Genomic DNA, 12,379 nt, shown 5'->3' with positions numbered 1-12,379 from the left:
GTGTTTTCTTCTCATCTTGTTTTTTTTTTCTTTTTTACTCTTCATGGATGCAAATAATTGAACATTTCTCTTTCATATTGTTGATCACCTTGTGTTATTGTGCATTAAAAATTTTGTACCCATCTACTACCACTGATGTCCTTTATGATGAATAAATGACTTTTTTTTTTGAATTTTGCTTATTTGTCACTTTTGTTTCTTATTTTTTTAAGAAAAGAGAAAGGATGAATAATTAAAAATAAGAGAGTTACTTTGATAATGATCTATCTTTTGGTGATAATCAATACATATTTTAATTACATGTGTATATAAGCGGTTGATTCATTTCAGATTAATCATTTCCTATTGTTTTAAACATTTGCTATGTTACCTTTTCTTTTAACATTTTTACTTGACATTTTATTTATTAATGATATTCATGCACAAGAATGGCAATGCTACGATGTATTAAAACAATGCATCAGTGGTAATAGTAATTTGCTCGATATCAATATGATTAATTCTAGTAATATCAATCATTTTTGTGAAACTTATACACAATTAATTATTCCATGTTTAGCAAAAAGAGTAAGTTATACAAATTCTTTTCCATTCAGCGATTAATTTCTGTCGAATTTAGAAAATTATTTTGTACTTTAATTTCATGATCAACGATAGTTCTCGCCTAGTGATGATAATAATAGCTAATCAATTGGTCTGTTTCTTTTATTTTTTGTTTAGATACCCACAAGTAAAACTGTTCTAAGACTTAAATATTTGTACTATTTAAAGAAATCGGTATGAAATTGAAATGAAATTTTAATAAGATATATTGGTATTTCGAAATTGTTACGTGGGAGCATTTTTAGGGAATTATGATGAACACGGTTAGAAAGGAGGGAAAGAGAAACAAAATTATAATATGTTAGATATGATATGTAACTTAGTTCTGACATTATTGTGTCACTCATTTTTCCAGATGAATGAGAAGCCGGGTGTTACCTATCGTGAAAGGTATCTGGTTTTCCGGAAATGCGTAGAAAATGATCTGTCGAGACAAAATGATTCGGTATGAGATTGAAATGAAATTTTAATATGATATATTGGTATTTCGAAATTGTTACGCGGGAGCATTTTTAGGGAATTATGATGAACACAGTTAAAATTCTACGTTTATACCTATACAGCTGCATTTATAATAGTATGGCAGATATGTCGCAAAGCAATTGCTTTATGTAAAACGTTTATATCTTCAGTTCTCGTCTTTTTTTTTTTCAAGCAACTTTAAGCAGTTTTTATAAAATTAGCATTAAGACAGCAAATTTCGCGTAAAATTACACAAAAAGATTTGGAAATTCTGAATTAATCACATACATGAAATCACATACATGAAAATGAAATTATTTATTTAAATATTTGTAAATTTCTAGTAAACTGGTTCAAAATTGTGTAGAAAAAATTCCAACAACTCGTAAATGTTACTACTGGCCTTGTAAAAGTCAAGATTTTCTGACACTTAAACGATCCAATTTAATACTTCCAAAAGAGGACGAAGAAGATAAAGACGACGAAGATTACAATGAAGCCAGTAAGAAAGAAATTGACAAAGTTCAATTCGAAATAGCATTTTCATTACAAATAGATAAGTTTGATACTAGTTACTAATCGGTACAATGAAATTAATTACTCTCTAAATTTTAAGAAAAAAGTTATGATGGTGATCATAAAACTGGGAAATGGAAGAGTAACAGAGTTCAGATTACAAACAATTCTGTCATTCCAAACGGAAACAGTCAAATAATGAAACGGAAATTTGCCGTTTACTTAATTGCATTTGTATCGATCACAAAATATTTCATTTTGAATTGAATGAATTGAATCAATGAACTGAATATCAGTCTCTTTGTTAAATAAATCATTATAAAATTTCACCAATTAAACAAAGCTAATTGAAGAGTTACTTAATAAATTCGACCAATTCCCAACGATGTGATAAGAATAATAAGAGCTTGTCATAACTATAGCTATGATATCAATCATATCATAGCTATCATTAGCTTAGATTATTCTACGTACTAAAAAACTTAACAACTTCTTTAAAAGTCAAATTAAAAATGATAAAAAAAGGGATTGTGAAGCATTTATTTATATCGTAGGTAAGTAATCCCAGTAATTTCAATCATTAATGGAAACAGATTCCATTCCCTTCCATTTTATGTTTTGTATGTGTCCCAATATCGTATCACTGAAACTTTTTGGCTAAAAAAAATTTTGACAAATAATACCACAATGAGGGAATTTTTAATACTGAAATGAAATGAATTTACTAATTGACAATATGTTTTATAAATTTGTAATTAGCTAACATTTTCAAAACAATTTTTCCATTTCACATGTTTGTACATTTAAATAAACAAAAAACAAAACTTTTAATTCTTTTTTAGAAAACGAATTTTTATGCAAATGTCGAAAATTGTAAGAAAATGCTATAAAGGTGTTAGTTGCAATTATTTTAAGTTTTGAGAAGAAGGTTTAGCATCAGTCTGCTAACAAATTAATGCTAATTATTTTGCTAACATTTTTTCCATTGCTTATTTCACCAATTTTTTCAGCTCTTAAGTTTAATGATAAACGGTGCTACGATAGGTTAGCAGAATGTGCACAAACAGCTAATATCTTATTAGATGTTAAGCGTATAAATTCAAGGATAATTGATGAATTTTACTTCAATTATACACATGCAATTATTCCATGTTTAGCTAACAAAGTAAATTTTATTTCTATTTTAAAACTATTATTGTTTTCTGCAATGATATTGTAATTAAATTACGTTGAATACCGTTTTCAGGCTTGTTTTTTAAAAGAATATTTTTTCTAGTGAAACATTGTTATATTATGTCCTTATTGTAGTAGCACATTTCGAATTGTTTTTTATTTGACAATTAATTAATCATCTTTAAATTTATTTGTGATATCGATTATATAAGGAAATTTTATGCAAATCATCTTCCATTCTATGCTTCATTAAATTTGTTAAAAAATGATTAACTGTCAAATAAGCGAAATTAAAATGTACTGCAGTTATAGGTAGATGAACTGCATATATAATATTATGATGTCTTATAGAAAAGGATTTATTTGAGAAATAGGCCTGAAAATAATATTTATGAAAATATTTGTTATCAGTTCAACTTTGTTATAAAATAGACCGATACTTTTAAGATATTTGATTAATGCGTGTTTGCTACATATAACAAAGAGAAACAGTGTATGACGTAAAACTCTTTGTAAGTAATGAAATTTAAAAATTTTAGGTAGTCAAAAGAGAAGACTTCAACTTTTTCAGTAAAAGCCTTATTCATATTCTTCAACATTGCAACAGCAAATACAATATGAATTATTCCAATACGGCGTGTTTTGTTTAAATAAATTAAATTACTTAATTAAATTTAGTTAGTCCATTGATAAATGAGGAAAAACAGTAGCATTTTTGCAAAAATTTAATGTAAAATATATATAGAATAACTGATTGCTATTCTCTACCATACTAGATCAGATAATTTCAATTTCAATTTGTTAAAATAATTCAAAGATTTCCTCATACTTATGTTTAATTTGATAAAATTCTTGTTAATTGAAAAAAGTAATTCTCTAAGCTAAATCCTTGTTAATTAGCACCAAATATTTTCCAAGTTTCTGAATTAATATAACAATTCGTTTCAGAAGAAAATGATAGGATTCCAAAAAATTCAATATTTATTCTTATATGGTTGCGCTTATAACAATGCTTCTAATTTCAATAATACTTCTTGTTTCAAGTAAACTTTCCTCAGTTGCTATTTCAAAGTCATTTCCATACTTTATTTTATCAAATTTTTATACCCTATGCCTTTTCTGGTGCAAAAAAAAAAAAATTGACTTTCTTTTTGTTTTTTTATTAATTGAAAATTTAATACATTGCTAATAAATTTTTTAAAATTAAGAAAAAATAACTGAAAAAAGGACCGTAGGAAAAAACAATGAAAGATGATGACAAATACTGCATATCCTAAATGTGACAAATTCTCAATTAATTTTATGGCTTACTTCTTAGCTAGTAATTCTTTCGGTTAAATAAATGTACAAAATTACTATTTGTTTAAAAGTTTATCAATTGAAGTTATCAGTAGTTGCAGTAAACTGATAAAATACTGCGTCAAGAGAAATCCACCAAATCATTTATGCTTTCATTGGCAGTGCAATAAATATGGAAAATACAAAATGCTGAAGAAATTTTATAGTAATAAAAAGAGGAAGAGAGATATATTTATCAATGACACCGAAGATTTCAATTTTTTGACAACAAATAATGAATTTGTCATATCTAAAATTGCCACCAAACTTCCATATTTTCTTCGCCGTGGTACCTTACCATTATCCGGTATTGATATGCGGAATACCGATTATGAAGACCGTATTCTGGATCCAATTCGACAACTTACTCCTGTCACTACCATATTGAATTATTATTTACAATATATCGTTATAATACTTTCCATCATTGATTTTTACTTCTTCTCCTGACTGATAATCGCAATGACCAGAAAATTTATTACCGAAATATTCGAATAGTAATTAATACCCAGTAAATTATAAAAAAAATTGGCTAGTTCATCTATCAGCCCAATGGAATTCCACTTCAGCAATAAAAGAATTATTGCGGAGACAAACAGTAAATTCCGGATGAAGAAAATCAAACAGTGAAATTGGACAAAAACGCTAATATCGTTTTCACTTGGAACTTTATTGATATCAAAGATAGTGAAATAAACTACAAAATATAAAAAGAATACAACAGAATATGTAAAGATATAAATTAAATAATCCGTGAAATAGATGTAGGAATCGATAGAAACAGTAAATTTAGTAAAAAATACATAAATATTTCACTAAAAGAATAACAGGTGCTACAAATTAAAGTTTAAATTTAATTTCGAAAGACTATTAACCTGCTAGCTGGAAATGGAACGAAAATGCGGCAGTCTTACTGAAGATGAGGAAAGTCTAGTAGTCCAGCTGAATACAAAGCAAACAATGGAACTGACATGGTTCATTAAATAGACACACATTAATTAATTAAAGGAAACAACCCAATTAAGCACATTTTAGTGTGCAAACAATCACAATAAAACACACCACAGACAGACAAACTTGAGGGAAAACTAAACACAAAAACATAAGGATATTAAGAAAAATAAACAAAATGTGAATCTCTTTCTTTTTGTCTTTGTTAAACAATGATGGTAACATCAGAGAGGAAATTAAAATAAAAGAAATCAACGAGTTTTTGAAAGCTCAAATGAATTTCATCGCATAATCTCGATAGCTCTTCGTTAATTTTATGTTTCTCTTGAATTAAATTAACTCTAGCCTTGGACAAATCTCTAGATGTTCAACAAAAAATTCAACAAAAAAAATTCAAATGAATCCAAAAGATTCTGGATTTTGTCGCAAACAACTAACTTATTGGTGGCTGAATTCAAATGCATATGAATAAAATCACAGCATTCTCTGAATCTTTCCACAAAAATTACAGCATGAAACAAGTGAAAAACCTATTCAGGAACAAATATCACGCGAATTCTCGGGTCAAAGACATGGGATTTTAATTTAAAACCAATCGAAGTTTTTTTTTAAAAAAAAATCCAAATTTTTACTAATTCACAATAAAGTTCATAACAAAATTGCTAAGTTCATTACTTCTTCCTAAAAAATTAAATTAATATTCTATTTAAGAAGAATTCTCCAGTAGTAATCAATCACAAAAAAATCAGAATTTATATGTTCAGAATTATATGGATTAAACAACGTCAGCTGGATTTAAAATTAGAATATTCAATTAATTTAAATCAACGACAGATAAACAAAAGAATTTCTCTAAAAACAGGAACGAAAACCACTCAAATATTCATATCAGATGCAAAATTATTTTCAGATTTCCTGGGAAAACTACAGCAAATAACCTATGCAAATATTTTTTTTGTGCTCTAAATATCCCATAAATTTTAAAACAAGCTGCAAGCTGCAAATAAAATATATTAAACTGCATCAAAAACATCTTCTCTGAGATCAAATTTGTCCCGAAACAATTTAAATTTCCGCATAATTTTGGCAAAATCATAAAGCCTTAATGACAAGAACGGGAATGGAATTAGAAAACATAATTTTCGTCGGCCATATCAATTGCCCAACGAAATTTTTCACGCTGTGTCTTGTTGAAAATTTTTTCAATTGGTACTTGATATTTTTTACACCAGGCAACTGATATCCGCGGGTCCAAATAATTCAGTTTCGATGTCGAAAGAGCAATTTGCTTATTTTCATCCTGAAATTGCAAGAATTCCAATCGTGTTCAGAAAAATCCCAGTTATCTTTGAACAAATCAGATATAACGCCTTCATGTCTGCTCAATATTACCACCTTATATGACTCAGTAGGCAAATTGTTTATCCGAGAAGTTACCTTATCGGTACGCTGGATTTTCAATTTCCTCAACTGCTCTTTGACTCGATCGACACGTTTGGTTGCACGTTGTTTAGCTGTATCAGAATGTGCCTTTTCTAGCTCTTCCTAAAAATGAATATCCAAGAACAGAATAATAAAATTTATTAAAAAATAAATTCTGAGGTAAATTCACAATGAAATCCATGAGAAATTTAACCTTAGCTTCTTTCAGCTCCGTTTTCTTTGCCTTTATTTTTGCTTTCAAATTTTCCATGCTTTTTTCATGACTTTTTGGCACAGCACGTTGGTGATTACATAAAATTGCAACTTGACGATTCGCTCTGTTATAACAAAGTAGTAGTTCAGGCGCCGTTGAATCATCTCAAAATGCAATTTATTAAAACAAGATGCAATCATTTTGTGAACGATTAAATAAGCTCCCCATATTCAACTCAAGAAAAAAAAGTCATTCAAGCTGCTTGGAGTCAAAAAAGCATTATAAGAAGAAAACAAAATCAGATTGTTTTTTTTACGAAAAACAATTTCCTACATATTATTTGTCAATGTTCACTTTGAAAAACAATTGACCTTTGGTCAATTTGTCGAGTTGCTGTTGTAGTGTAATCGATGCGTTATATGTACGAAAAACTTTGGCAGTCAATCCTGGCATCAAGCTTTGTAAATATTTATTTAGCGATGCAGTCTGCAACATGAACGATGAAATCGAACTGAATTACGTAATTACCGCTCTAATCCTATTTAAGCAAAATGACAGCCAGTTAAAAATTTATATATTCCTGATAATAATAAGCAACTAAGCAGCAGCGGATTATCCTGGTTGAGGAGATAGATGAAACTAAACTATCGCTAAACTATCGAAAATAGTTCAGAAGTGCTCAGTAAAATTTGAGATTATGGCAATAAAATGAAAAAAAAAAAAAAAACATGTCACTTTATTTTCGAGGAAACTTACATCAAGGCGATCGAAAAGATCATCGCTACCACTTTTATTTTCCATAAAAAGTTTCAGATTTTTAAAAACACGCTTCTCCACAGGAACTTTGTTGTAATACCGAATACTGTCTTTACCAAGAAAGTCAAATTCAACCACGTAACTGCAAATAATCTTCTACAAATTTCAATTGAACGCAGCAAGCACCATCATAAGTCACATTTTGATCCACAAAACCTTCGCACTTTTTTCTAAAACACTATGTCAAGGATAGCTGATAACTTACTCATTATCATCCAATTTCTCATGAAGTTGAATGTGTTCACAACGCAATGAGCAACAACCAACAGTATCTGCCGCTTCATCCACATCTTTCTCATTACCCGCACGAAGCGCTAACTAAAACTTGTATTTACAAGAAGGAACAAAAAGCATATTGAATTATGAATATGGAAATTGAAAGAATTACACACTTTATCAATGAAATAAAGTGCCACTGCTCGTTGTCGTACACGCATCTCCTTGCTTTTCAAGTCTTTTGTATAATTTTCCCTGATACTTCCAACAATATCCTTTAATCGCCTTGCTGTTTCAAATTTTTCGTAGTCTTTCTCACCCTGGAAATTGAATATCGATTTTTGTAAAGTGTTTCAAATTGTTCACGAAAAATAAACTGTTATATCTAACTTATTGGCAAAAGTTTCCTACAAAGTATTAAATAAATTTCCAGTAAGTTCATCAAAGATTACCTTAATCTTCGACGATGGATTTAGCATAATATATTTGATGGAACCTAAGATATTATCGGTCCATGAACACAGCCATGTCACTGTATTATCATGACGCACCTCTTTCCAACGATGACCTTCCGGAGGTTTTGGTATTTCTGAATCCCTGTAACATAACATATGAATATAGAGCAAATAAGCTTTAACGAAGTTATATTTAATCATAACTAGTGTAAATACAAAATACATATAAAAGAAAAAGACACCGATGAATTTCGCAGAATTCAAAAGAAAAAGTTACTTTGAACAATTAATAATCACATCTTCTGGATTGACTCGTTTCTTTAAACGACCCATTTTGGGATGACCACCACGTCCGCGAAACAAGTCTGGCGGTTCAATTCGAAAGTTTCCTATCTTCTGTTTATGTCCATCAATGTAAGCAACACCATAAATTTTAGCTTCCTCTTGCTTAATCTAAAAATAAATAAAAATAATAATACCATTTCTCCGACTTGGCAATCATTTATCACATTTTTTCAAACCGAACCTCCTTAAGTTTTTGCTTCTCTTCCTTACTTAAAGATCTTCGCTCTTCCCTTAATTTTATGTAATGGTCATGCATTTCTCGGAAATCACATTTCGTCAAATCCGTAATCTTTTCGCGTTCTGCAGGAGTCATTACCTAAAAGACTCAAAATGTGATTTGAGAATATCTGTCAAAGTAGTAAATCCATCAAATAACAAAAGTGCAAACCTTCCTCCAGTCCGTAAAGAAATTTTTATTAAAAATATCCTTTGTTGTGTACTCATGTTCCAATATCTTAGCGTAAAAAGACGCAACTTCCTCCGTCAGTGGTGCCAATTTCATCACCTGTAAAAGTTACCTATAGAACATCAGCGTGCCATCACTATTCAACAAACCAAGTAGCAGACGACTTTTGCTTACCTTCCCATCGTATTTGAAGTGAATCGATTCAGGAAGTGATACATAGGGCGGGGCAAAAATGGGTCCTTTATGGGACAAACTATACCACTTGATGCCACTCGGTTTCTTTTCCTCTTCCCACCTGGAAAGCAAATGTTAAAAGCCAGTTTTTCAAGCGCGGCATTATTTTATCATTGATAAAATTGCAACATTTATAACAAATCTGGTTTTAATTCAAATAGTTAAAAAAAGAACCATTTCCAAACTTCCTCCTCGTCTTCCTCCCGTCTTTTCCGTTTATTCGATGCAATGCCATTGGCTTTTTCATTCTTTATATGGATTTTCTCAGAATTCGAAGTTGAAGCTTTTTTTCTTTCACTTGAATTTTTCCGTTTTTCTTTTTTCTTCTGTAACTAAATGGATGAACAACTTTGAACAAATTTATAGCATTTAATGTATATGAATATATGGAAAATTTTAGGATTGCAACTGACCTCCAGTTTATAATCTTCATCATATGATTCACTTTTTTTCCTTTTTTTGGTCAATGTAGCAGCTCGCACGCTCAATGGTACATCATCATCACTTTCCAGTTCTGTTTTAAGCATTTTTTTTGTCGACGAAAGGGCGGATGATGACAATGGCTTTTTAATTCGACTACTCGATGCAGTACCCATCACCTCGGATAATCTTTTCTGTGGCTGGAAATTGGCAATTATCATAATATAGAGCATACATTTCCACATATCTTTTCAATTCAAATGCATTCCCAAAAAGGAAAACAGACATAAAGTTATGCAACCAACGATAAAAAATATTTACTTGCTTCCATCACAAAAAGAATATACGATAATGAGAAAATATTTGATTACATTGAAGGAATGAAAAATAAACATTTTGAAAAATAAAACCTTAGCCTTTTCTGACAATGGTACATCATCATCATCAGGTGGATCTTTCATTGTTTTCAACTTTTTGGCAAGCGGTATATCATCGTCATCTATAACCATTCGTGCCTTCTGCGACAGTGGAATATCTTCGTCATTAGACATATCTTCCTTTTTCACTTCATTCAACACACCAGCACACGTTCTGCAAGAAGAAAAAGATAAAAAACACTACATGATAACGAAAGGATATCTACAAGAATGACAAATGCATATAAAATGAGAATCACTTTATTCTGTACTACAAGTGCCTATCCTATTTGTGTTTGAAAATCATTTCAATTTGAGCTAAATTTACTTTCGAATTTATAATTATCGGTATAAAATGCAAATGGTGTCTAATATTTTCTAAATTCTGTAAAATTGGAATTCATTTCATAGTTCATTTGTCAAGTCTTAAACATCTTTTAAAATATGATTAATTCCATTGCATCAAAAAATCAAATTTACTGAAGTAGATAAATGGAAAAGTTTTAACCTTTCACTATTTGGAAAAGAACTTGAATTAGGATTTTGTACTGCAGGTGCAATTGCGGCCATAGCTGAAATTTCATAAATAATCATTCTTCATGGTTTCAAACAAAAAATATTTACATGAGTTATAGAAGCGCAGATGAACGAGCGATTTTTCAATTGCGAAAAATGCTCTAGAAATTTGTGAAGGACAAAAATTAAAATCTTGCTCGAAATACTATGAGAATCTCAACAGATATTATTTTCCTTCTTGTCTTTTTCTCTCATATCTGACTGTGCGGTTCAAACAAACGAAGTAATTCAGTGCACCTCTAATAATGTCCTTGCCTTGTTGGCACAGCTTTCGGTAAAAGTAACTGTAACTAAATTTTATATTTATCTCGCAGTATTCACAGACAGAAAAAAAGAAATAGAGGCAACCCTTCAATTTAGTTAGATTTTATTACTTCGAATGCCGTTTTTTTTTTGATCTTTTATCCTATAAAATTCACTGACCTTAATCACACAAACTTTCTTTTTTCAGTCGGCGTGAAGTACCTTGATTTAACTGACAGAAGCGCCTAAACTGGTTATTTGTGAACTTTTTGCGAACTTTCCAAATTACCACATTATCCTCATTGCTTAATGTAAAAGAACAAATCTAAATAGTTATCTCAAGAAAGAATTCTGTTAATTGCTGATATCACATCCAAATCCGATTTCTTTCCGTTTATCGTTTTCTATTCCCTTCCGTTTTCCTTACTCTTTTACTGGACATGTAAAGGAAGCCATGAAAAGATGAAACGAGCGATCGCAAACTTTTTGACCAATCCTACCAAATAACTTTCCGGAATAAATAATTAAAATGATTTTGTACCATAACTCTACAATTGATTATATCTTTTTTCCGTCATTCCCTCTCTTTTGTGTACACTAAATCTTTTCTACTAACCAATCAGAGTCATTTTTGACAAAAACCAAACTTCTATATTATCATCAAGATCAAATTTCAAGCTGTTATGAAATTTTTCTATGAACTAGAAGCCCGAATATGAAAGTATGGCGCATTTTCTACAATTTTCACCGAAAGAAGTAAAAAGAAATTTCGGAAATTTCTTAATGACAGTATGATTTCACATAAACGATAAACAACTTTGGTACAAAATGTAGTGTAAAGTCAATCAATAAACCCATAACTATAAATGGCTAACAAAAATTGATGAATTTTTAGAAATTAACATAACTCGGTGAGCATCACAGTGTGAATTCACAGAATTCATCGCGAACCCACGGGAATTTAGTACGCACTCTTAGAATCACACGTGCCATTCTCGCATCCGCACAAAAACTAAGTCCATGCGTAAATTGGAAGATAGCCTCTGGAGATGCTACTCGGCATCATCGCATTGATTCTCAGTCAACACTAAAATGTTTATTGCAATGCATTACGGTAGTTGGCGATCTACCAATATTTTGAATTATGACAAGCTCAATATTTGGGACAGGTGGGTGTTACGTCTCTCCATGTCCACCCATATCCACGTCTTCCATCCATATCCATGTTTGCTCATTTCTGTTGAGATTTGTCTATTTATATCCACGTCCGTCTACTTCTATCCACGTTCATCCACGTCTGTTCGTTCATATCTATGTGTCCACTCCTATTCATGTCTGCCACTCTTATTCATGTTTGTCCAATTTTTTTATTTGCATGTGTAACTCAGCCAGGAAAATGAAAGAATAACGTCCTGAATGTCTTATCTATACGGTCAGTGTCATGTCTGTCTGCTTCTTTCGTTTCTGTCTATCACTTATTTATCAGTATAAGTGTGGATGATATTTAATCACTACGTATGCGATGACGTGAAATACACATTCATCTTAATTAGTGATGTGACGCAAGCATTCA

The 12,379-nt window shown here is 30.5% G+C and overlaps 2 protein-coding genes across 3 annotated transcripts; one reads left to right on the top strand and one right to left on the bottom strand.

Annotated features, from left to right (window-relative positions):
* Positions 1-363: 363 nt before the first annotated feature.
* Positions 364-3,404, top strand: Bm1011 (Uncharacterized protein; the record flags this gene model as incomplete). 2 transcript variants are annotated; one of them, XM_043080130.1, is made up of 6 exons in its annotated part: positions 364-567; positions 959-1,048; positions 1,120-1,214; positions 1,410-1,567; positions 2,592-2,746; positions 3,294-3,404. In XM_043080130.1, 6 exons carry the CDS (start codon positions 364-366, stop codon positions 3,402-3,404), a joined length of 813 nt encoding a protein of 270 aa, XP_042936064.1. The 2 variants fall into 2 exon arrangements, with proteins under 2 accessions (XP_042936064.1, XP_042936065.1); XM_043080131.1 differs by lacking the exons at positions 2,592-2,746; positions 3,294-3,404 and adding an exon at positions 1,682-1,848.
* A 2,765-nt stretch (positions 3,405-6,169) lies between these two features.
* Positions 6,170-10,557, bottom strand: Bma-top-1 (DNA topoisomerase I, putative; the record flags this gene model as incomplete). The annotated part of the gene is made up of 16 exons (XM_001899760.2): positions 6,170-6,343; positions 6,481-6,588; positions 6,680-6,843; positions 7,051-7,165; positions 7,436-7,577; positions 7,701-7,813; positions 7,888-8,031; positions 8,164-8,308; positions 8,444-8,619; positions 8,693-8,827; positions 8,900-9,016; positions 9,092-9,212; positions 9,326-9,477; positions 9,565-9,771; positions 9,982-10,162; positions 10,496-10,557. The coding sequence occupies 16 exons, from the start codon at positions 10,555-10,557 to the stop codon at positions 6,170-6,172; spliced, it is 2,256 nt and encodes a 751-aa protein (XP_001899795.2).
* Positions 10,558-12,379: the final 1,822 nt, after the last annotated feature.

This window comes from Brugia malayi, assembly GCF_000002995.4.
Source record: "Brugia malayi strain FR3 genome assembly, contig: Bm_v4_Chr3_scaffold_001, whole genome shotgun sequence".
Lineage (NCBI taxonomy): Eukaryota > Metazoa > Nematoda > Chromadorea > Rhabditida > Onchocercidae > Brugia > Brugia malayi.
This window is presented reverse-complemented; position numbering and strand designations above follow the sequence as displayed.